At 54.6% G+C, this 22133-nt stretch overlaps 10 protein-coding genes across 10 annotated transcripts; 3 read left to right on the top strand and 7 right to left on the bottom strand.

Moving 5' to 3' along the window:
- Nucleotides 1-151: 151 nt before the first annotated feature.
- Nucleotides 152-1907, bottom strand: EV422DRAFT_530485 (uncharacterized protein). The gene is made up of 2 exons (XM_053070400.1): nucleotides 704-1907; nucleotides 152-626 (listed from the first exon to the last, which is right to left on the bottom strand). Exons 1-2 carry the CDS (start codon nucleotides 1871-1873, stop codon nucleotides 333-335), a joined length of 1464 nt encoding a protein of 487 aa, XP_052925548.1. The 5' UTR covers nucleotides 1874-1907; the 3' UTR covers nucleotides 152-332.
- Nucleotides 1908-3201: 1294 nt separating this feature from the next.
- On the bottom strand, nucleotides 3202-4235 carry EV422DRAFT_530480 (uncharacterized protein). The gene is made up of 2 exons (XM_053070399.1): nucleotides 4034-4235; nucleotides 3202-3852 (listed from the first exon to the last, which is right to left on the bottom strand). Exon 2 carries the CDS (start codon nucleotides 3794-3796, stop codon nucleotides 3473-3475), a length of 324 nt encoding a protein of 107 aa, XP_052925547.1. The 5' UTR covers nucleotides 3797-3852; nucleotides 4034-4235; the 3' UTR covers nucleotides 3202-3472.
- A 615-nt stretch (nucleotides 4236-4850) lies between these two features.
- On the top strand, nucleotides 4851-5992 carry EV422DRAFT_66361 (uncharacterized protein). The gene is made up of 2 exons (XM_053074285.1): nucleotides 4851-5565; nucleotides 5623-5992. The coding sequence occupies exons 1-2, from the start codon at nucleotides 5049-5051 to the stop codon at nucleotides 5874-5876; spliced, it is 771 nt and encodes a 256-aa protein (XP_052925546.1). The 5' UTR covers nucleotides 4851-5048; the 3' UTR covers nucleotides 5877-5992.
- A 629-nt stretch (nucleotides 5993-6621) lies between these two features.
- EV422DRAFT_66348 (uncharacterized protein) lies at nucleotides 6622-8478 on the bottom strand. The gene is made up of 5 exons (XM_053074284.1): nucleotides 8114-8478; nucleotides 7836-8029; nucleotides 7218-7732; nucleotides 6921-7140; nucleotides 6622-6727 (listed from the first exon to the last, which is right to left on the bottom strand). Exons 1-5 carry the CDS (start codon nucleotides 8255-8257, stop codon nucleotides 6706-6708), a joined length of 1095 nt encoding a protein of 364 aa, XP_052925545.1. The 5' UTR covers nucleotides 8258-8478; the 3' UTR covers nucleotides 6622-6705.
- Nucleotides 8479-9570: 1092 nt separating this feature from the next.
- Nucleotides 9571-10958, bottom strand: EV422DRAFT_530469 (Fcf1-domain-containing protein). Its single transcript, XM_053070398.1, has 5 exons — nucleotides 10823-10958; nucleotides 10680-10747; nucleotides 10530-10595; nucleotides 9986-10415; nucleotides 9571-9901 (listed from the first exon to the last, which is right to left on the bottom strand). Exons 1-5 carry the CDS (start codon nucleotides 10823-10825, stop codon nucleotides 9890-9892), a joined length of 579 nt encoding a protein of 192 aa, XP_052925544.1. The 5' UTR covers nucleotides 10826-10958; the 3' UTR covers nucleotides 9571-9889.
- A 131-nt stretch (nucleotides 10959-11089) lies between these two features.
- Nucleotides 11090-12135, top strand: EV422DRAFT_567747 (mitochondrial ribosomal subunit protein-domain-containing protein; the record flags this gene model as incomplete). Its single annotated transcript, XM_053072573.1, has 3 exons — nucleotides 11090-11375; nucleotides 11594-11916; nucleotides 12001-12135. The coding sequence occupies 3 exons, from the start codon at nucleotides 11090-11092 to the stop codon at nucleotides 12133-12135; spliced, it is 744 nt and encodes a 247-aa protein (XP_052925543.1).
- Nucleotides 12136-12861: 726 nt separating this feature from the next.
- Nucleotides 12862-13929, bottom strand: EV422DRAFT_506574 (uncharacterized protein; the record flags this gene model as incomplete). Its single annotated transcript, XM_053068572.1, has 4 exons — nucleotides 12862-13110; nucleotides 13247-13517; nucleotides 13588-13625; nucleotides 13825-13929. The coding sequence occupies 4 exons, from the start codon at nucleotides 13927-13929 to the stop codon at nucleotides 12862-12864; spliced, it is 663 nt and encodes a 220-aa protein (XP_052925542.1).
- Nucleotides 13930-15026: 1097 nt separating this feature from the next.
- On the bottom strand, nucleotides 15027-17862 carry EV422DRAFT_530463 (uncharacterized protein). The gene is made up of 8 exons (XM_053070397.1): nucleotides 17724-17862; nucleotides 17554-17641; nucleotides 16948-17475; nucleotides 16485-16876; nucleotides 16256-16417; nucleotides 16057-16173; nucleotides 15515-15983; nucleotides 15027-15437 (listed from the first exon to the last, which is right to left on the bottom strand). Exons 1-8 carry the CDS (start codon nucleotides 17814-17816, stop codon nucleotides 15235-15237), a joined length of 2052 nt encoding a protein of 683 aa, XP_052925541.1. The 5' UTR covers nucleotides 17817-17862; the 3' UTR covers nucleotides 15027-15234.
- A 425-nt stretch (nucleotides 17863-18287) lies between these two features.
- EV422DRAFT_596165 (uncharacterized protein) lies at nucleotides 18288-19982 on the bottom strand. Its single transcript, XM_053073604.1, has 2 exons — nucleotides 19451-19982; nucleotides 18288-19074 (listed from the first exon to the last, which is right to left on the bottom strand). Exons 1-2 carry the CDS (start codon nucleotides 19797-19799, stop codon nucleotides 18644-18646), a joined length of 780 nt encoding a protein of 259 aa, XP_052925540.1. The 5' UTR covers nucleotides 19800-19982; the 3' UTR covers nucleotides 18288-18643.
- Nucleotides 19983-20019: 37 nt separating this feature from the next.
- Nucleotides 20020-21749, top strand: EV422DRAFT_66111 (uncharacterized protein). Its single transcript, XM_053074283.1, has 3 exons — nucleotides 20020-21113; nucleotides 21196-21245; nucleotides 21365-21749. The coding sequence occupies exons 1-3, from the start codon at nucleotides 20174-20176 to the stop codon at nucleotides 21593-21595; spliced, it is 1221 nt and encodes a 406-aa protein (XP_052925539.1). The 5' UTR covers nucleotides 20020-20173; the 3' UTR covers nucleotides 21596-21749.
- The last annotated feature ends 384 nt before the right edge of the window (nucleotides 21750-22133 follow it).

Raw genomic sequence — 22133 nt, 5'->3', positions numbered from 1 at the left:
AAGTGCGGCCGACGTGCTCGACGCGTGAGACTTCAAGTTCCCCTGCGAACTCCCGCTCACAAACCACACGCCCTGTGAACAGCACATGCATGTCCATCCAAGTTATCGATTCCACAGATCGTATCGGAGAGGCTCAAAGCCTAAACAGAAATCGCCGGAAAAAAAACGCATGTATTCAAGGGATCCACTATACAAACTCGACGAGAAATGCCAACACAAACGACAGTCGAGGGAACTATCACGCAGTCTCCCATCAGGACAACGGCGAATAATACCCCACGTGCAAACATCCGCACGCATTAAACCCACATGTCCCAACCACATCCCTCCGCTCACACCTCCGTCATCGGCGCCTCAACCCTCTCCTTCTCCCCCACATTCTCCTGCCTCATCGCGTCAGGTTCGTGTGCAGCCCCGGTCGCACCCACGGCATTCTGAACCTGCTGCTGTTGCTGTTGTTGTTGTTGTTGCTGTTGCTGTTGTTCGAGTTGAGCCTGATGCTGTTGCTGGTCGTTGAATATCCCGGCGGCCATGCGGGCGAAGAGTTGCGCGGCGTTGATAGCTGTGAGGTTTGTGGTGGCGCTGTTTAGTGGGGTGGGTTGGGCGGGTGTTTGTGTGTTTGGAATCTATATGAGGAGAGGGAACATGTGGGTGAGGGGTTCGGTATATTGCGGAAAACGTCAAGAAAGATGTTAAAACATACCAACGTCGACAAAATTATCTCCCTCTCCCGCTCACTAGCCGCCCGATACAGATTCTCTCTCTCTGCATCCCAAAACGACATGCGGGTCTTCAGGTCATCCAGCGTGTTTCCGGACAAAGTGGAGCCGTCTCCCGTAGGCGGTGTTGCGGAGTGGTCGGGGCGTGGGATGGGCGATGCCGCACGAGAGAGGGCGAGTAGGTCGTGCGCGATGTCGGTGGGTGAGAGCGGGCGAGAGGGTGCTTTCTCTGTCTCTGTGTCCGCGGGTTGGGAGGTGAGGAGGAGGGGCGGGTTGGTGGGCAGGGCGGTTTCCTCGCGGGTCTTTGATGCAGATGCACCCCCGTCATTGGCACCCGCTTTGCCATCTTTGTTGATTGTAGAGTCATCACCGGCCTTCCGCAACCCCGTGCGACTCCCCACATCATTCCACAGCGTCCACGCCATCTCCCTCAACCGCCTATTCTCCGTCTGACTTTGCCTCACCTCGACCCTTAACGCCTCCACAGCCCTATATATCTCCTCGCGCTCCCTCCACCACAACTCACGTTCCCTAACCCACACGTCCCTCTCAGCGCCCAACCGATCAACAATCATCTGAAACTCACGACACTGCTGGTCCGTTTTGGCCAATAGCGCCTCCTTCTGCGCCATGTTCTGGCATTTCTCTTCGAGGGTTTTGATGTAGTTTTTGCGGCGTTCGCGGAAACTGCGTTGCGCTTCGCGGTTTTGTTGGGCCCGGCGGGCTGTTACGCGGGCGGAGGAAGATTTGCCGCCGCCGGGGAGGCGAGAATCGACTTCGTCGTATAACTCGTCGTCGGTGGGGACGTTGTTGCTGCCGGCGACGCCGAGGATGTGGGCGCCGCCATCTTCGCGCTTGGCTAGGTGTGCGCCTGAGGTGGCGCCGGAGGGGCCATGACTTATTTCGATGGCGTGGTGATCCTGTTGACCTGCAGTCAGGTTGGGCTCTTGGTGGCCTTGGGCGGGGTGTTGTTGCTGTTGTGGGTGATCTTGATGCTGATGGCCATGTGTGTGATGAGCAGCATCGTCATGATGCGCATCCGTCACACCCACGTCTCGATGGGGTTGCTCTTGTGTCGGGACAGCGGAGGGGGCAGCGGGCAGAGCGCCGGCTTGATCTTGAGGCTGGCTTCCCTCTTGCGAGTACGCGTTCATTATGAGAAGAGTTGCGGCGGGGGGGGGGGGGGGGTTGTGTTGTCTTACGTTTGCAGCCTGTGGGAATAGCGTAAGTGGGTGGGGATGAGGAGATGCTTGCGTAGGCCGTCTGTCAGCAACCACCGCCACAGCGAGCCCTCATCAGGCAACACGCACTCCAAAACCTCACTGACAGCGCCAAGCCACTCGCCCCACGTCCAGGAATGCTCTATGTATTACAAGGATCGCGCCACGGTGGGTATCCCTATATCGTCCTATTTCGCCTATATCGTCCCAATAGACAAGGACATGCACCGACTCTCACCAAGGAGACCTTGAGATTTCCATAGTGTACAGTGGGTCCCCTCCGTAGCAAGTTGCTGGGGAGAGGGGTCAGTGACTTTCATGGTGCCACATAACCAGCTACACCCGCGCGTAACTGCTCTTTTGGGGACCCACTATATGAAGCCGCTTCCAATAATAGATGTATGCAGGCGCTGGGAAGCGAAGGATGAGATGTGCATGAGCACGTACTATCTATCCAGTGCCTCGAGATTTGTGTTGCTGTCAAATCGGTGGTCCCCAAATACATTTCAACGACCCACCTACCCCCTCTTCGCGATGTGGTCGTAAAATATCGACGTGAAAGACAGGCCAGATGCCGCTGATCTTCGATGGTGATAAATCGAGTTCGTAGGTATCGGGATGCGTTGTCGGGGATATCTCATGTTCACTTGTATTTCATATTATATTTCTTTACTTCTACACGATCCGAGACCCGAGCTGGCCACCCGAGCTCTCGGTGATACATTACATAAGGCGCCAAGCCGTATATAAAGCTGTCAGTCGAGCGGCCGCTGCAAAGGAGCTTCTTACTTTTCTCTTAACTCCAATACACTGTTTTCAGCCCTTACGGAAGGGCCCATTATCGTCGACGTTTCCTCTGACGTTACAACGCCGTTCAAGCCAGAGAGATTGCGAACCTGCTCGTCGTGCATCCCTTCCGTTTCCATGTCCACGGGCCCCTTGACAGGTCGGAACCCTGGCTATTGCTTCATGTATCTCGAGAGCTCCGACGATGTGGAACCCGCAATCAAAACGTTGAGAGGGAGGGAGTGCGGGGCAGATGCATCATTGTCACTTTGGCCACGGCGAAGAAAGATGACCCGTCGAGCGTCCTGCGTTTCAAGCCTCCTGCTGAGGGCTTCCGCAAGTCCCGGGAACCGCTTGTGCGTCAGGAGCCGACGTTTGACAGGTGGAGCCGAGGCGATGCTGCAACCCGCTGGATAGGGGTTACTCTCGAGGGAAAGAGGTTGTACGTGGGCGAACCCACCCAGCCAGCGCTTGGGATTCCTTCCACCTGCAATGCACCGTCTGGCTCTATTGGTTATGCACAAGAAAACATACAGAAGAGTAAGCGTAGAATGGAAACTTAAGATATGATACAATAGAAGAGGATTGTGGTGTTTAGAGATGAAACACCTGGAAGCAGTCCTATTGCATAAAGTGCTACATCTATCTCAATATATGTATGTTGCTGTTCGAAGATTTTCCAAGGATGCGCCTGTTTACCGCTCGGAAGGTGACCTCAACCTCTCTACTACTTCCCCCGGTACATCGTTACTTCTTCAGCTCAACAGGCTCAACAGGCACATACCCCCCCTCCAAACTCCTCCAAAGCGACACCTCAAACCCCACCAACCACGGCTTAACAATCGCGTTATGTTCCTTGAAATACGGGTTGGCCTCATGCACGGCCTTGGCCGCCTCGTCGGCAAACATCTCGACGATCATGAACGCGGTCAAATCGCTGGTGCTTTGGTGCACTGTCCAGGACAATGTCCCGGCATCGCGCATGTAGGTTTGTGAGGCGATTGCGAGGCGTGCGGAGAGGTCCGCGGTGTTCTCAGGACGGGCGCGGAGGGTGCAGTGGATGGTCAGCATTTTGGGTCGGGTGTGCTGGTTTGGTGGTCTTGTGGATGTTTCGGATGCTTCGTTGGCTGGTGGATGTTTTGAATTGGATGTTTCGTTGGTTAGGCGCATTGGATGGCAGGTGGGTGGTCGGGATTCTGGCGAGATCCGCCTGCCTATTTATACTAGAAGGGTCCTACAATCTGCGAGCCTCACCAGCAGCAGCTTCATGCCTCCCAAGGCCATCAAACGTTCGCAGGTAGTCCTTACCAATCCACTCACTCCAAACGGCAAAGCGCTGGTTTTAGACCACGATAGACGCCCAGCGCCAGGGCCCAGTTATGTAGTGAAAACCTTCCACGAAGCACATTTTTACCCACTCCCGGGCCCACTGTTTCCGAGTCAGCCCCAACGAGAAGTTTACGGTGTCCGTGAATTTTGTGTGTCGCGCAAAAGTTTCTGCAAAGCCTCGTTCGATCGCCGATAGCCTAAACTTTTATCCACACCTCTCGGAGCCTCGGGAGGGGGGCTTCGCTAGTGGGGTATTGGGCGCAGCATTTGATCGAATAACGCGTTACGCGCAGAAGTTTTTGAAAAGCCTCATTTGATCACGTAAAATGTCGGAATCAATTCTCCTTATCTCGCGCTCTTCAGCGGGCGCCTGCGAAGAGCTCAACACGAGAAAAAAAGCGGAGGAGCAAATTACGTGTCCCAACAGGAGGCTCCCGATGGGTCTGGATATGGCAAAAGTAGAAGACCATACCGTGCCTCAAAAACGCACGGCCGGTCCTTGAAATTCAACCCGGATGATTTCTACGTAAGTAGTTGGTTTGGTGGTATGTCAATTTACAGTTTACAGTTCACTTCGCCCGGCTACGCATTTGTTTAGGCGCTCAATATCTTGGCATTGTTCATCCGCTATGATTGGATTCGCAACGTTTCAAGAGTCGTTATTGAACAAAGTGTTATGGACGACGCGTCCATACCATAAGCATATGTACCTCACGACAGCACACTGACAGCTGTCAATGTCAACGTCAATGTCAATGTCAAACGTCGCTCACTCCTCCGCTCCCCTCTCATTTGCCAATCCCCCGCAATCTCGCCGCTCCTCCTCGATGGCAAACGGGACCCCGCTCAGGCAGGACTTGAACCGTCGACTGCCGCGAACTCGCTTAGATTCAGAGCCCATTCACACTCCCATTCGCTGCCTTCACATCGGCACCGTACCTCAACGTCGCTAGAAACATGGCGGAGTGGGCTTCGGAGTCAGCTGGTCTCACTCATGCCTGAAAAGATGCTGGACCGGACAGTAATGCCAGGACCTCACCTTCTGAATGAATCTCTCTATAAGGCGATTTTAGACTATCATGGCGGCATGGAGGAATGTGCCAAAAGTCTTTCCCTGGCACCAGCTCCCCTTTGGACACAAGTACGCCAAACACGGAGACATCAAGCAGTGCTTGCGATGCCCGCAATGGCACAGGCTCGCGCGGCAGAAGCGGATCCATCTTGTGAGGAGGAAAGTGAAAGACCGACTGTCGAGAAGATTGGGGGTAGACTTTGGACAAAGGACTACGTGAAATTGAAACTGCTCGAGTTTGTTGGTTCACTTGGACTCGATCGGCAAAATGTCATGCCGACGAAAGGGGAGCTCCGCAAGGGCCCCGGTGAGAACGAGACGCTCATTAACTACATCTCACGTGTCTTCAAGACTAAAGAGCCGGGCACCATCAACGCCTTCCATCGAGCGGCAATATATTGCTCCTTGAATTATAAGCGGCTTACGATGCCCGATGATTGTAAGTGCCCAATCTTTCCTGGACTTCGATTTTGTCTGACCTGCCATTTTATTGCAGACTGGAAGTCTTTCGAAAACATCAAGGCTGCGTTGGAAGATGTAATGGCTGAACATGGCTTGGATCGTGTGACGCCAACCCTGTCGGAGATGCGTTCCAAAGGCAAACAAACGGTGTATTCTGCCATCAAGAAGCATCGTGGGGGTGTTAGGCTGTTGCGACACAGTTGGGCTACACCGTTAGACCGGGAACAGTTAGAACCAAGAAGGGCTGCTAGAACAGCACAACAAATGCAAACTTTGAAGGGTGGGTGACTTCGTCGGCGTGCATAGCGCAGAGTCATAGACACAGATTTGCACGAGAGTTGGATTCAAGGAAAGAATGAAGGTCCTTTTGCTGGAGGCAATCCAAGAGAGTTTACGTAGACAATTGTCACGATCTCGGCTTCATTCCCCCACCCACAGCGACAAGCGCTGCTAGACGCTTTCTGCATCAGGATTTTTACCGTTCTTCCTCTCGTAGATGCACCCTCTGCTATGGCTCTGACCAATTGCCTGAGTGAGAACGAAAAGTCTATAGGTGGGACGATGGCTCATCCCGACAGGATCTGCTACATCTAACAACCCGCTCAAGTGAAGTTTAGAGGGCTAGGGTTAGGGTTGAGGCATGCACGTCCTCCTAGCGGAATTGGTGCCTGCCAACACAAAATGATCTCCAAGAGTATGGGAGACCTGGACTCAACCGTCCGGCGGGTCATCCGTGTGTGCTACATCCTTTTGTGAGACGGCCGATGTTTGAGCGTGTCCAGGTCCGCCGGATGTCGACGTGTTGGAGCCAAGTTAGAAGCTGTCCGCTGGCCGGTCAAGTCACTTGACAGACTTATAGAACGAGGTATTGAAGCGCCTTGGGTAACGGACCCGGAAACTCCGTAAAATTCGAACCGAATCCGGAGGAGGTGGTCTGCGACTCGTTTCATGATACTGTACAAAGGTATGTGCTACGGTCGGGCTTGAGGGTGATTGACATTCTCATTCCTTCTCCAGAAGGGAGGTTCAATCCCGCATTCCAAACATTCTCGTCAATCCCAAAACATACTCCTATTTACCCGCATGGCCGTGCCTCCGTCCGCCTTGCTGATTGCAACTAATCTTTCGCTAGTTTCGACCTTGAAACCAGCCGTTAGTTCACAATTGACAAGGAAAACGAAGCCATGGCCAAACAGGTGCCCCGCCACCAAACGCACGCCCGAATAAACAGCCTCGCTTCGCAACATGTCCAGACCGACGAAGCCCTACGACATGCCGAGAGCAAATTTGCGGTTGTTTTTCCATGCGTGCGTGAGGGAGGCGCTGACTTACTTTTTGGATGGTTTCGGCAGGTCTCCGTGCGTTTCCTTCCTTTCTTCGTTCAACCTTTCCACCACCGCGTCGGCAAAGGCTTTCAGGATATTCGGGTCGGCAAACGGCTCGAGTTTGCGGCATCGGGCGCGCGGGCTTTGCGCTCCGCGAGAGTTTCCTTCCACCGGGTCCAGCGCCTCCGCATCAGACCACAACTGGTCGATCTCCGCCGCGTCGGCATCTGTTTAAGCATGACAGTGGCAACACCGTCAGGAGCTGGTTCGAAAGTGGGAAACAGATCGAGCGACAAATTCTCACCCAGCATCATCAAAAACTCTTTCATCTGGGCGATTAGCATCAGTGCTCGTTGACGGTTGATTGATTTGGAATGGGCCCCGGCGGCGCGGATATCCTTCATGAGGAAGAGGAGGTTCTTCGGGGTGTACACTGCTGGAGGAACACGGTTCCGATGCCAAGGGAGCTGATATTCATAGTCTAAGAATAAGTTGCATAGGCATTGGAGGTCTGTAGTATCATATCGTTCGCAGCCGTGCTCATCGGTGAACCCCTTTCGATCGCGTCGATTGAAAACTCCGCAATTGTTTGCCGCAAAAAGGCGCGCTTTTCGCTCCGTAGTGGTCAATGCTTCGTTCAGTATTTGCAATGCCGACTCGTTCACCGTCATAGTCCTTCGTCTCTTGCGCTTCTCTGGCTGCCCATCTGGAGTATAGGCCGAGGAATCTACGCTATCATTGCTGTGTTGACTGTCACGACTGGCGGTTCCGCTAAGGGTGGGCGGCCGTTCCTCGTCGAGCGGCGCCTCGGGCGTTGGCCTTTTCACGAATCGCAGAACCGTGTTGACTTAGAAGTCACATTGCGCAACTTTCTCATTCTCGCCCCGCCTTCCAAAGAGTCTCAACATCTATCGCTTCATACCTGCGCCGAGCCCTGGTCTCGTCCATTGTGCCAGAGTCCGAGGCCCGCAGTGAGGCCTTCAGCAAATTCTCATCAATTAGGCCTTTCTGAAGAGACTGTAGCAGGGCAGTTCTCGTCAGGCGACTGGCGGACAGCTCGATCTGGACCTCTTTCTGCTTATGCACGCGATTGCTCTTCGCCGTCTGCTCCTGGCGCTAAATGCAACACCGTCAATACCACGCACCGACACATTGTCCCTACCGCACCTCAACGCATCAGCGAAGATCAAGCCACACTACCTTCTTTCCGTGACCCGTACGCAGCAAATGCTCCTGTCGTAGTTCCTCAAGCCTTCCTGTATTAGGCCACAAAGAATCCAGGTAGGTCTTAAATGCCGGCGCCGCTAGATGCGCTTGGAATCCAAAGCGGCTCGCCTGGCTCATCACATTGCTCTTGATATCCTTGTAATCGTTCGATGCCTTGACGGCGTTATCAACCCAGCGTCCAATGTAGTTCTCGATACTCTGATGATCTGCATGTTGATATCTCGATGCTGGCGGTTGTTGTGTTGCGTGCAGTCCTTTCCTTGTACGACCCCAACAGAAAAATATTATGGATTTCGCTGTTCGGATCACACAAGGCACGGATGGCACGTCTTCTCAACTATATGCCTTCATTCAGTCCTATGCCTCATGGGCCCGTTTGGGCCAGCAAAACACGACACTGAGAAGCTGCTGTCAAATAGCGGAGTGGAGTGGAATTGGCATACGTAAGCGCGTTCCGACAGTGGCCAAACCAGACGGCGCATCAGCCAACCCATTCGCCGACACTTTTCCAACATCAACCAAGCACAACTATTCTTCATAACAAGACGGTTTCTGCGTTTGACAACGTTTGGAATAGACCTTTGTCTCGCCTGGTACTTCAAATGCTACTGTACTTCTTCACCGTTTTGCCGCGCCAGCTAATGTCCGTACCTTTCTCCCCCTATGCCACATCAGGGACCAAACCGACGAGCATGTGCAAACAGGATTCGCATCTCTCCGCGATTTTCAAGCCCGGCTTCGAGACATATGTCAAGCAATGCCCCGGTCCGTGGCAGACATCGAACCAGCCCGGCGTCGAGGCATATGTCGAGCATGCCCCGGTCCGTGGCAGATATCGGACCAGCCCGGCGTCGAGGCATATGTCGAGCATGTTCCGTTGCAGTTGAGAGTTCCCCGCTCTACCGGAAATCAGCGTTTAGCCGTGCGTCGAGGCATATATCGAGCAGCCCTGCATCGAGGCATATGTTGAGCAGCCCTTTCTAGAGGCATATGTCTTGTAGCAGCCGTGCATCGAGGCATATGTCGAGCAGCTGTGCGTCGAGGCATATGTCGAGCAGCCGTGCATCGAGGCATATGTTGAGCAGCCGTGCGTCGAGGCATATATCGAGCAGCCGTCCTTCGAGGCATATGTCGAAGACACTGATGGTAGCGCGGGGTGGAACTGTCAAGAAATATGAATTGAGGTAGGCGTTGAGTGTTATGCGGGCAGATCGTCGAGGCGTAACAATCTCAAAGTTCTTCTTTCAGATTCTCTGAATCCACATAGCTTGCTTGGTAATGTAAGAACACCCCGCTCACCTCAGGATCGTATTGAGAGGCTTTGTTCAGAATGACACAGGTTAATCTGTCGCACATGTAGAAGGCCGAGAATGTAGTTCACAAATGACAAACAAGTGGCACCGTACTTTGCGCGACCGTCAAGGGATTGCCGATAGAAACTACGTCCGAGCGGTACGTGGTGTCCCCCCGTTCGAAGTTCGAGGACAAACAAACTCACACTGATCGCGGACGCAGGCATGAAGTTGCTTGTGCACAAAGTGTACGCCAGTGATAATTAACGCGTTATATAGATTTATGATGTAAAATGTGATGGGTGGTTCTGGAAGATTTCGATAAATACAGGATATCCCAAAAAAGAAAATAGAATGGATTGGATTGGAGACCGCCGTAGGGGGAACTGCAGATCTATGACCTATCGCTAACGCGAGACGGAAGCCCACAACTCTATGGCCGTCTGCCATCTCACAACTATACGGGTGTCTGCAAACGATGTGATACGTATGGGTGAGATTGGGCCGTACCTCCAGAGACCAACTACAACCCAAAACCAACCACGACACTTACATCCGGCAACCTCTCAATCGCATACTTCCTACTCGCAATATACATAATCGGCACCCCAGGAATCTTGCGTATCCGTCTTTTCAGCTCCTTATCACACGTCGCGACAATATAGCACTTATGCTGCATCACGCGGTTGACAATACAATCATCGGCGTAAACGCCTTTATGCGTGCACGGCAGCCTTTCAAACCGGGGGTCACGGGCGATTTTAAGTGCAATGCGGTATTTGACGCCGAGTTTCTCGAGCTCGGCCATGACGCAGTCGGTGATGCAGGGCACGCACTTGGCGTATAGGCAGTCCATCATGGCTTTGATGAGTTCGAGCTTGTTTTGGATCGAGAAGTTGATGAAGTTGGTGTCGACGAGGACGTGGTAAGGGGGGCCAAGGGCCTCGTTATATTTGAAGAAGAGGGAGGAGGCGACTTGTGGGCTGGTGGTGGGGTACGTAGGCCACGTCAGTAAAGGGTTCCGGCCATCCCTTACGTTGGTCCCGGCTCAAAGCACACCGCTGTGCAGCAATCTCCCACAAATCTGCCCAACTCACATATGGCGCACAAGCTCCTTCTCCTTCTCCTCCTCCTTCTTCTCCTTCTTCTCCTTGTTGTGTTTTCTGTTCAGCGGCGAGAAGTGAATTAGTAAACGTCCCGGATCCATGCAGAAAACCTATCCCCGCGAGCGTGCAATCGATACTCACAATCGCTCATCCTTCAAGCTCAACATGCGCTTAACCTCTCCGAACTGCCTTGTTTTCTTCGCTTTACCCTGTTGGGAGAATAATGAGGTGCGTTGAGGACATGAGTGCTTTTCTCCGACCGCTAATGAGGGAGCGCTTCGTACCATTTTGGCTTCTGTATTCCGCTGTTCGCCTGCTCTTTCCGTCAGGGGATAGAGGTTGCTGTGGTGTTGCTGTAAAGCGGTTGGGTGTTGGCGGTGGTTTGGCGCAATTCCAGTTTTCTGAGTTTGTAAAAGTGACCGACCGAGAGTTGGAAGAAGGTCAAATTTCTCACGTGTCGCTCAGCTCGCTAGACAAATTGAGCAACAGCAAAGGCAGAGCAAAGGGGCTAATCCCGCACCTTCCGCCCAACGCCCAACGACAACACAACTATGCACCTCCCATCCCACTGTCTCCGCCAAGCAGCACGGCGGTCCATCCCCCGCCCCTTCTTCCCCACACCAGCTCACCTCCGATCCTTTACAACAACGCCAATAAACCTCGCCCGTCGAAAACAGACCGCGGGAGAGCGCCGCGACGAGGACGACGGCGTGAAAGCACTCACGGGCAATCTCGCCGTCGATGGCGTGCACCGCTACGAGCTAGACTTCTTGGAGACGGCGGAATGGGTTAAGGAGCTGTTGGTGAAGATGAGGGATGACCAGGGGATGTTGAAAGGTTGGTTGAGGGAACAGGGTGAGGGTGATCTTGGAGAGAACTGGCGGTGACGAAGAGGAGGACGTTGACGGACGGAAGTGCGAGTCTACCGAATGGGAGGGACGTTTGGTTGCGGCGGTCAAAATGGCGTAGGGAGAATCTAGGCACCTCCAACAGCGCTCTTTCCGACGATCAACGAGCAACATGAGTTAACCTTTGTAACTCATTTCTTCTCGCAGACCTATCGCGCCCCTTCACACCCCCAACTCCGCACCACACCCTGATAGTCGAAACCCGCGACCGCTTTACCTACGACTTCACGCAACCGGCGCCAGTCGACACCGACGTCAAGCTGCACGTCCCCGTCGCCGGGCTCAACCTTGACGCCCAGCAGCGGCATAAATTGCTCCTCCTCGCGGGACAAAACTACGACCCGTACATTGATGTTATCACATTGAAGAAGGAGACGCCGGTTGAGGGCGTGAAGGATGCGCTGAGTGATAGGGATCAGAATAGGGTGGAATTGGCGAGGGCGGTGAGGAGGATGGTGGAGGATGCTAAGGTGCGGTCCGCAGCTCTGCAGCAGCAATTCTGTTTCGACAATTGGATATCTCGTACTCATCCACCCATCTCTTCATACCTACAGGACACAACGGACTCCTTCACAGACATCCCATTAGACATGCGGCACCTCAAACCCCGCAACGTCGGCCTCGAGTTTCCCCAGGAATGGCTCAAGCCACGGCAAAAGAGGAGGGCCGCCACCGCCACCACGAACTGAAAGCCCTTTCTACTGAACCAACCCCTTCTGCTGCATTTTGTACATACAATATAGAAAGATATCGGCGCCGCCTTCTTCCGGTGATATGCGGCGTTTGCGGTTCTAGGCCCATATGTAGGAGGGGGAGTGCGCGCTACTGCCCTTTTCCTGCGATATTTAATACACAGCGCTTATTCAGAGAATCGCTCCCGCACGGTTTGTGAACACGGATTTGGTTGCGAGCGGGAGCAGAGGGTTGAGTGGAGAGAAACCGCTTTCAGTACAATATCGAAAAATTGCCAAAAAGCCATATTTAATTGAGGATCGGACTGATCAGATCCACAGTGTGAGAGATCTTGTTTGGGACTTTAACCATTACCAGTGATTGATGCAGAGTCAGAACCGGAGTAGTTCAGGGCCCAAAGTCGGTGCGAACACTGGTTTTTGTAACTCTGGCTTTATTGTTTGGTGCTTCCTTCGAGTTGGTCACCCCGCGCCAGAGCTGGATTTTAACGAGTTCCCAAAGCAATTGGAACATCCGCCGAGACCTCAGACGGAAGTGGGCCACTGCGCTTCGCGCCCCGAAGCGCAGGGGCCCATGAGAAGCCACCAACCTGTTAATAGCATCTCCCGTCTCTCCACCCACCCTTAACATGAACCTTAGCGCGTCCTCCAGGTCGGGCCAACCCACAGTCAGCGTTCGCGCCGGCGTCCAGAAGGAGCCGCACAACATCCAGGTGGTGATATTCAACCCGCTCTCACGAGCCCCATTTCCAGATCCCGTCGTCCGTCTCCGCACAGGAGCTGCCGCACAAGCTCTAGGCGGCCGAACGTGCATGCGCTCCGCAACGCGCCGTCCAGATCCAGTCGTCCTTCTCCGCGCATGCCCCAGAGCTCCTTCGCGAGCTCCAGATGGCCGCCCGTGCATGCGCTCTGAAACGCATCATCGATCTCGCCGCCCCTTTCTAGAATGTACATCCCCGCATCCCGGTGGCCCTGCAGACTGACATTCTTTAGAGGCGTCCCTCTGAACCTTGGTTCGACCTCTGCGTGTAGCAAATCCGCCCGCCCCCGCAGGATTCATGCAGGATTCATGACATCCAACTCCAAATTCCGGCTGGGCGGAACACACATGCTCCAAGCAATGTTGGAAGTGCTCCCTCTCCAGACGCCCGAGCGAGCCAAAGCATGTGCCGAGATCCATACGACTCCGTGAGGCAGAAGCCTTGCGCGCGGTGAGAAACCTGTCGCCGGGTAGCTCCGGCGGAAAAGAGGAGTGCTTGAGCAAGTGATTGACGATGTCACTATGACCGCTGTCGGCTGCAAACTCGAGCGCGGCCTGGTCTCCCAGGAACTTGAACTCGTCCAATTCTCCCTCTGCGCCCAGCTCTGCGCCATCCAACCTCGCAGTCTGCATTCCCGACCCACCTCAAACTGCAATCTGCACAGCGCACTCTCGGTCGCTGGACGCACCCCTCACCGACTACATATTTGCCGACGCCCCACCTCAGCTGTCCACCGACGCGAAAAGGAACAAAGAAAGGGCAAGTATCTCTGGTTCTACTGGCCGCCTATAGGGCTGCCTGGCTAGCAGCCTGATTCGCAGCTTGGTGGGCTTCTCCTTGGAACCCCCGGCGGTGCAGACTGGTATCCCGCAGACAGATTCAGACCGTGCAGGGCATTCTGGTAGACACGCGTGTCAAGAATTACCGTACCCGAGTCAGGTCCCGAATCTTGCTGATTTGAATTGCAGAGAGACGTCGTCGCAGTAAAGGCGGGAGGGTCTACCGTCGACCGGGTTTTCACTTCAGACATTGTTTGGTCCGCTGTTGTTATCCTGCACGTCAACTCTCATTGGGTGAGTCCGTGGACATCGCTTACTCTTAATACTGTTCTCTCCGGGCGGGTATCATCCGATGCTAAACTGGTTTCCCATTAGAAAAGTGGGCCGGGATTTGGTGTCAAATGTGAAGATGCCATATCTCCATGATTGGCCTTGTTCGGAAGCGGAGAAGGTCCATCGCTCGGAGGTTCTACTCGTGCCAAGGTAGCATATATGTACTAATATGCAACCTCTGGCGCGCGGGGCGCGATCCTGAGGCCACCTGAGGCGCGATCGCTATTCTGGTGGGTAGCGAGGACAGCGTGAGCCCCCCGCTCTTCCAGGTGCTGGAATGCCACGAGTCGACCGTGTGCCCCTAACGCACGCGGCGAGGTTCCTTACCCTGTGAACGAATGCAGGATGGTTTCCCGACGACGAATGAGGGCTTTGCACATGCAGGGCACAAAGACATTCCTCAAGAAATATGAGCAAGGAGTCGCTCGTATGGCTTCAAAGCAAGAGGGCGGAGAGGCTGCGGAGAGGCGATCGCGTTGTGGCTCATTGACAGGACAATACTGTCAATCGCACCCACCATCTGTCTCCCCCCCCACGCATGCCGGGGCTCACTAAGAAGCCGTGATTCGGAGTATGGCGCCTTCGACGTAAGGAACTCGCTCGCTTCGCTTTAGTTGTCCCCGCTACTCTTGGCCCTCAGACAGAGCTAAGCTGCTCGCGCCAATGAAGAAAGCGAGCAAAGCGCCCACAGGCCCCCGATATAGCAATAGTAGCTCTTGAGCCCACCAGTCTGGTTTCTGGGGAGATCACTTGGCGTATCTAGTCGGGTACAGCGCAACCATGTCGCCGCTCGTGTGTCCTGAATAGGTATCTTGGGCATCTCAAACTTTGCTGAAAACCGGCGGATCGGCAAAGATTAAAAAGCATAGCCGGTCCTGGCACCAAATGGCATGGGCAAGGTTTGCGGAGTGGATAACGCAGCGGTTGGGCATCCTCGAATGAGCGGCAGAAGGTCACGGCGTCTGCCGGAGATAGGCAAGGCACCCTCGCCAGGCCCCCAGTCAGTCTGGGGTTATGATGAGTTGCTCAGCCCTGTCTTTCCCATTCCTTGCACATCCATTGACCAGAATAACGCTTGAATACATACACAGTCCCAACCAAAATATCCACACACATCCACAAACACACAAGGTCACAGCAAAACCCCCATCTACATACAGTACAAACCATCCCCCAAATCCCTACAATAATATACATATAACCCCCGTCCCACCCAAACCAAATCAAAAATGCAAATTATCAATCAACGGCCCCTTACCCTTCCCCCTCCGCGACCCAGGCATACGCATCGACGGCAACGGGGCGACGATAGAGGCCATGAACATGCCCACGCCGAGCGAGAGGCCGACGACGAGCACATTGAGCGACAGCGCGAGCCCGTTGGCGATATCGTCGTTGCCGTCGCCGCCGATTATCTTCATTATGCCTTTAGGAAGAGATTAACGGCGTAAGAGTTTGTTTGGTGAGATGATAGTTACGACATGTATGATTCTTTGATGTTACCTCGAACAGCGAGCGCACCAGGAAACAACATATTCAACCCGCCCAAATCATTCACAATCGCGGGACTCTTACTCCACCTCGCATGCAGGTTACTGCTAACGCCGATCGCGAAACTCCCGATCGCGCTCGCCAGATTATCCGAAAACCTTGTCGCAGCCAGATTATACACCGCGTACCCGATCGCGGAGATCACCGACAGCATCGGTAATTGCACGGGATGTGCGCCAAGGCCCATGCTGAGGGTTAGGGATGTGGGCAGGAACAGGAGGAGTTTGGCGGTGGAGGAGAGGCCGGGGCAGGTTGCGGGCATATCGTCGGGGAGTTTGGGCTCGTGGAACATGCCGGCGGACAGGGTTGTGCCGAGGTCGAGGCCGTAGCCGATGAGGCCGGTCATGACGATGCCGTAGGCGAGGCGGGAGGTGCCGGAGATCATGTGGCGGGTGCCGAGTTCGACTAGGGCTAGGGTTATCTATAGGTGGAGAAGAAGTGGGGTTTGAGCACGGGATCGGAAGACGCATTGGATGAAACGGTTAATACGGTACCGTGACGCCTTGGAGGAGGAACATGCTTGACGACAGAATGGAGGCCGAATAACACAGCGGGACCCCAAGTCCTATCAGCGTCCGGACGGTGAACGCTACCAGAGCTGCTCCCAAAAACTAAATAAAATGCCAAAAACAGTCAAGTCAGAACCACCAGTGTCCTCATCAAAATGGACTACTCCATGTGAGGAACCCCTACCTCATAAACCTTCCCCATGGTCCGCTGACTCTCACAGAGCCCGCCCAGCCACGCCACCACCGTCCCCAAAATCCCCGACACCAACACGTCCAGCCACTGCCCGTCAAAGAACAGGCCCGCGGCGCCGGCTGCGGCTAGGCCAGATAACAGGTATTGTACCCACTAGTGTACGATGTGTCAGCAACGTTGTGAGACAACGCTCTCAATTTGTGGAAGTGAAGAAATGTACCTCGGGGTAGTAGTCCGGCAACTGTACGATCTGCTTCAATCGCGCGTTGGCATCCTCCACCGCAATAATCTCAAACGCAGAGGTCAGATCCTCCTTTGACGGTTTATGACGACCGTCTTGCGATGGTGTGGATGTGTTGTTTGCCGGCTTGTCATTCCCGCTTGTTGCAGTTGCAGTGGACGGTTCGGCGTTGTGTGCATCATCCTGCCTCTTTGGTCGGCGACGGGAAAGAAGTGGCCGGGACGGGTTTGAAGCCCCTTCGTCATCGTCGCTGCTACTGCTGCTGCTGCTGCTCGAGTCGGAGGAATCGCTGGATGAACCGGACTTTTTGCCTACGCGGGATCGATGCTTTTTGTGTTTCTTAGGCTTGTTTCCGCGTCCGGCGAATATGTCTGCGTACAATGAGAGGGGCGATGCTGTTAGATACGCAGTGACAGTATCCGTTTGATCTCATGTGCTTTACCATGGCCATGCGCAGCGAGTTCCAAGATCCACCGCTTCAAATCCAGCTGCTCATCCTCCTCATGATCCGACATATCCGTCGGCGAGTGCAACATCGCACTCTCCAAATCCGCATTCCCGCCTCCAGGCAGCACCGACGCCGGTGTCTCCATCGCGCGTCCCTTCCCCTTTATGACCTCCGACACGATATTGCGGAACCTGTTCAGCCTACTCGGCCGTCGATCCAGCCCGCCGCCACCAGTCTCAGGAGCGATCGACGGCAAGCTCGACGACCGGTTCAGCGAGCTCACCGACCCCATCGTCATAGCCCTCAACAACCCGGGCCGAGGATTGCGGTTGTTGCGCGCCTGCTGCGGCGGCGGATGGAACCGGCTTACGTCGACCTGGGAGAGCCGGCGTTGGGCGCGCGGCGCGCCGATGTAGGTTTGTGCGGTTGCGTAAGATGCGACGCGGCGCGCGAGCTCTTCGACGAGTGCCAGCTTGTAGACGTCGAAGCCGGCGTTGGTGAGGAAGAAGAGGGGGTAGGCAGCTGCCGCAGGGAGTTTGGTTAGATTGCATACGCGGAGAACGTCTCACAGTTCAGTGGAGAACGATGGGGAGGCCATACCTGGTTCATCGTCATGCCGGAACCCGATCATCATGTACGTTGGGAACACTGTGAAATCGGTATCTGCCCGACCCAGGCCCTTCGCTACCTGGAAGAGTGGGAACAGTCAGCAGGGTGATCTCCCACAACACACACGCCTCTTCCCACTCCCTCTCTCCCACCACCCTTACCTGCTTCATATGATACCACAAACTATGCGTCGGCGTCCCATACGCATACAAACTGCTCGCCAAATTAACCAGAAACTGCTCCGTCGCATTCATCCTCCGCCCGCCGGCCCCGACTCCCGCCCTCACACCACCCCTGACAAGCCCCCTCCTCCGTTGCTCTTCCTCGAGATACTCGCTCGCCCTGTTGTTGTTGTGGACATCGCGATCCTGAGAGTGGGCGTTTGATTTGAAGGGCTCGCAGACGGGGTTCTCTTGCAGGAATTGGTCGAGGAGGGTGTCGAGTTTTACTTTTTTGGGTTTTCGTTTGGAGGATTGGGAGTGGGAGTTGGCGGTGTCGGAGTGGGTGGGTGCGGCGGCGTCGTTGGAGGCGTGGCGGTCGTCCATTGCTGCGAATTGGGGAGGTCTCTTGCTCGGCGGTGGGCCTGTGTTGCGAGGTTCCTTTGACCTTGTGCTGTGCAATCACTGCAATGTCCTTACTCGGCCAGAGCTTTTTGCGAGAACGTTGAAGTGAGGCTCAGCGCGCAATTTGGAACAATCGACAAAACGTCATTCGCGTCGGGAGGCCATCTCGACAACCCTCCCTCCCGCCCGCCCGCTCACAACCATGAACCGCCCTGTTGCAAATATCGTGCAACCACTCGCCGCTCGGAAACTAGAATGCGGTGACCGGTCGGCGGTCTTAGCAGATTTCGGACCTGGGCGGGAGGGGGCTCCTCCGGTGTAGATTGACCGGGGAGCATTGTAACGGTCATGAACGGAACCATAAGTTTGTACCATATAGTGCTCATCAACTAGGCTGACTAGCGCACATTCGACTAGCAGTACGTGGTTGTCAATATACGGAGTACGCCCAAGCGTGTCTACTGGTGTGGTGAGAATAGGCTTTTACTTGGTCTCTGCCTTTTACCTTGCACTCGCCGCTAGTAGATCATCTCCGCCCGCGAACGACCCGAATTAGATCCATTCTCAGGGGATGATCGACCACTTTCACAATGAAGGAACTCTTGTCGGATTTCAGGGATATCTTGGGCAAGAGGGACCGCGGGGCGATCTGAGGAATAAAGGCGCCGGCGCTTGTCGAAGTTCTTGACGACCTTCCACCCATACAGGGAATCCAGGTGGATGATGGTATCCTGGTACGATGCGAGCTCCTGATAACGGCCGGGATACAGGCGTGCGTTCAAGATCTGATACTGTTTCCACGCCTGTTGCCACGCGCCGAGCGAGTCGATCTTGATCTTCTTATCCTCCCGTTCGACGACGGCAAGACCTGACGCGGTGTCCGACGGGGCTAATGTAAGAGTCGTTTCCGACGGTTGGCCGTGCCGGTAAGGATGGAGCTTAGCGAGATCTACGTATTGCAGACGGATAACTTGGTCCAGGACGCTCGCGTCGTAGGATGCACCGTTCGCGATCAGGATATCCCGGGTGATAAGAATGTTGGCCGAGCAATGCAACGTTCAACAATGTATGCGTATCCACTTCATCTGACATTCGTCCATGTCAATGGGCATGCTCAGTCAATCCAAATTTTTTTGGCCATACATTCATGATGGCGATGTTTCTCCAGGCCTGCTGCCTCTCGCAAACTCTCTGTTCTTTGCAGGCTTCCACCTTGCCGCACTCACGTATGTATATGCCTCGCCACATTCAACAACCCTAACCCTAACCCTAACCCTATCCCTAACTCCAAACCCTAACCCTACCTCCTTCGATGTTTCGTGAACATATGCCCATTGTCACCAACACTGGCCGGTCAATGTCTATGCCTATGGTGGCTATGGACTCCTGGTTCCCCTTCCCAGCGCGCGCTTGTAAGAGAATTATCATAGATCGCGACTGCGAAGGATGAAGGATGAGATCGCAAGCCAAGCTTCGACATTCCCCCACCATGCCTCCAACAATGACAGGCCATTCGTTCTCCGACAACACTAGCAATAAAGGACCTCCCCCCAGCAACCAGCTTCGTTTCCCCCATATGCAAGCCAAACTGAACAACGCACAAGCCCGAAGAAAAGACTCAAACCCCTCGCTCCTCGAAACAAAGACAACCTTGTTTGACACAAGGTTGGCCATGTGAAAGAATATTCCATAGCTCCATGCCTTGACAGAAACCGTCCGTCATCACTATATGGGCCGCGCAACCACAGAGAACAAAAGGTTTAGTCTAAAACAGTGGTATCGAGTCCGTTTTTGGGATCAACGGCAAGCTAATCCAGAACAAAGTGAAGGAAGTCTCGGCACTTCAGCGAGGAATCGCAAAGTGAACGTCACTGTTGGAGCGTATAAGACAGAGTTCTTTGATATCAGAACGGATCTTATAGCGTAGGGAAAAAGCATTGGGGTCACCTTTCGCGTGAACGCTCTGACTATTGCACTAGCTGTGGGTTGAGGAAGCGTTTGCAGTGTATATACGACGGCTGATTATCTGTATTCATCCGCAAGCGATAATGAAAGCAAGACTGAAGTCCAAGCTCAGCGCGATATCCCCATCCAAATCACGCTATGTAGACGACGAGCGCGGCGACCGTGCCGTCGAAGAAGGCACGTACGGCACCGCCGAGCGCCTAGCCGAGCGACGCAGCAGAAGTAGCGGTCTAGGTGCTGGCGGGATGGTACCCGGCGAACACGCGGGTGCGTTCCCGGGGCAGGACTTCCAACCGTGCCGGATGACGATCGGGGTCAAAATGGCTCTGCTGGCCGTGCTGTTGACGATGGTCTCCGTCGGGTTGATGGCAGCGATTGCGTGGATCAGCACGTCCAAGACGCTGACAGCGGAGCTGGAGAAACGCATCGACACCATAGCGCTGCTCCGCAGCCAGCATCTCACGCAGTACATCATGAAACGCTTCGGCGACCTGAACCTGATCGCCTCGCGGCTGCTCATCCAAGGATTCCTGAAGGAGATCGCAGCGGGCAAAGTGCTCGACGCCAACGAGACGGCCGTCGGCAACCGCGACCTCGCCACGGCCGCGACGTCGCAGAACTTCATGCTGATCATCGAGTTCCTATCCCTCAACGGAAGCACCGTGTTCCAAACCGTCGCCGACGGCATCAACATGACCGAACTGGACCGCCGGTTTGAGCTACCGCTAGGACACCACCTCCTGCTGCCGCAGATGATGGAATCCGTCCCCGTCGATCTGCATGTGAGTGAGCGTCCGCCCCCCAGAGGTGGTGCTGGCCAGCCGCCTGTTCTTCACCCACCATCGGCCACACCGTTTGCCGGCGCTAATCCCCGCTCTCAGGCTCCGCCACCACTCGCCGACAATAGTTTTGTCTGGGGGTTGATTCAACCCATACACGACGCGACAAACTTGTCAAATGTGGAGGGTTACATTCGCATGATGATGAGGGCGGATGAGCTGGCGCCGATTATCTATGAGTCTGGTAGGTTCCGGTATTCATATATCGTTTCCTTGAAGTCTGTCCACGCTTGCTCAGTGGCTTTTCCGATCTTCCTCGTTTGCAGCTGGATTGGGCGACACAGGCCAACTCGTCGTAGTCAAAGCCGTCAACGAGGTATTGTCCAACAGAACGTTCCAATAAGCTCCTCCAAGCTCTCGTCTTCCTTCCGTTGTTCCATCGCTCCATTCCCCTCCTCCCCATCATTCCCTCTAATCCCCTCTCCTCCCGCCTAGACCGCCTACCGCTTCATCCTTCCTCCAATGCGCAACCCCGAATACTTCCCCGGCGAGCACTCCCTCGCCAGCTACCCGCTTTTCCAGACGGCGCTGCAGGACAACAAGACGCATGTGGGCACGTTTGTGTCGTTTGATGGGTCGAGGGTTATGGGCGCGATGTATCCCGTGGGCGAGGGGTGGTATTTGGCTTCTGAGAGTGAGTTTTATGTGGTGGATGTCGTCTGCTGAGAGTGTTCACAGTCTGGAGAGGCACGGGGTAATATACTGCACCCTATTCGCTAACCGAACCTCTTCATTCTCGTTTCCTAGTCTCCGAAGCCGAAATCAACACCCCGGTAGTCCGCCTCCGCACCTCCCTCCTCCTCGCCATCATCTTCGTCATCATCTGCTCCCTCCTCACCACCCTCATAGCCGCGCGTTCCGTCGTGCTCCCCATCCGTCGTCTCGCCTCCTTCGCCCTGCAATTCTCCTCGGGCAACTACGACGTCCGCGTCCCACTTTCTGCGAGCCATTGCCATGATGAGATTACGGATCTGATGGTGGCGTTTAATACGATGGCGCAGCAGTTGAGCTCTCAGTATGATTCGCTGGATAATAAGGTGCAGGAACGGACCAAGGCGTTGGAGGCGGCGAAGGTGGAGGCGGATTGTGCGAATGCGGCCAAGTCGGCGTGAGTTGGGGGATGTGAATTTCGTTGTATGGAGGTTATATCGGGGATGCTGATTAACATGAATCTTCTGTGTGTGGCAGGTTCTTGGCGACGATA

Source organism: Fimicolochytrium jonesii, assembly GCF_025526975.1.
Source record: "Fimicolochytrium jonesii strain JEL569 chromosome Unknown EV422scaffold_12, whole genome shotgun sequence".
Classification (NCBI taxonomy): domain Eukaryota; kingdom Fungi; phylum Chytridiomycota; class Chytridiomycetes; order Spizellomycetales; family Powellomycetaceae; genus Fimicolochytrium; species Fimicolochytrium jonesii.
This window is presented reverse-complemented; position numbering and strand designations above follow the sequence as displayed.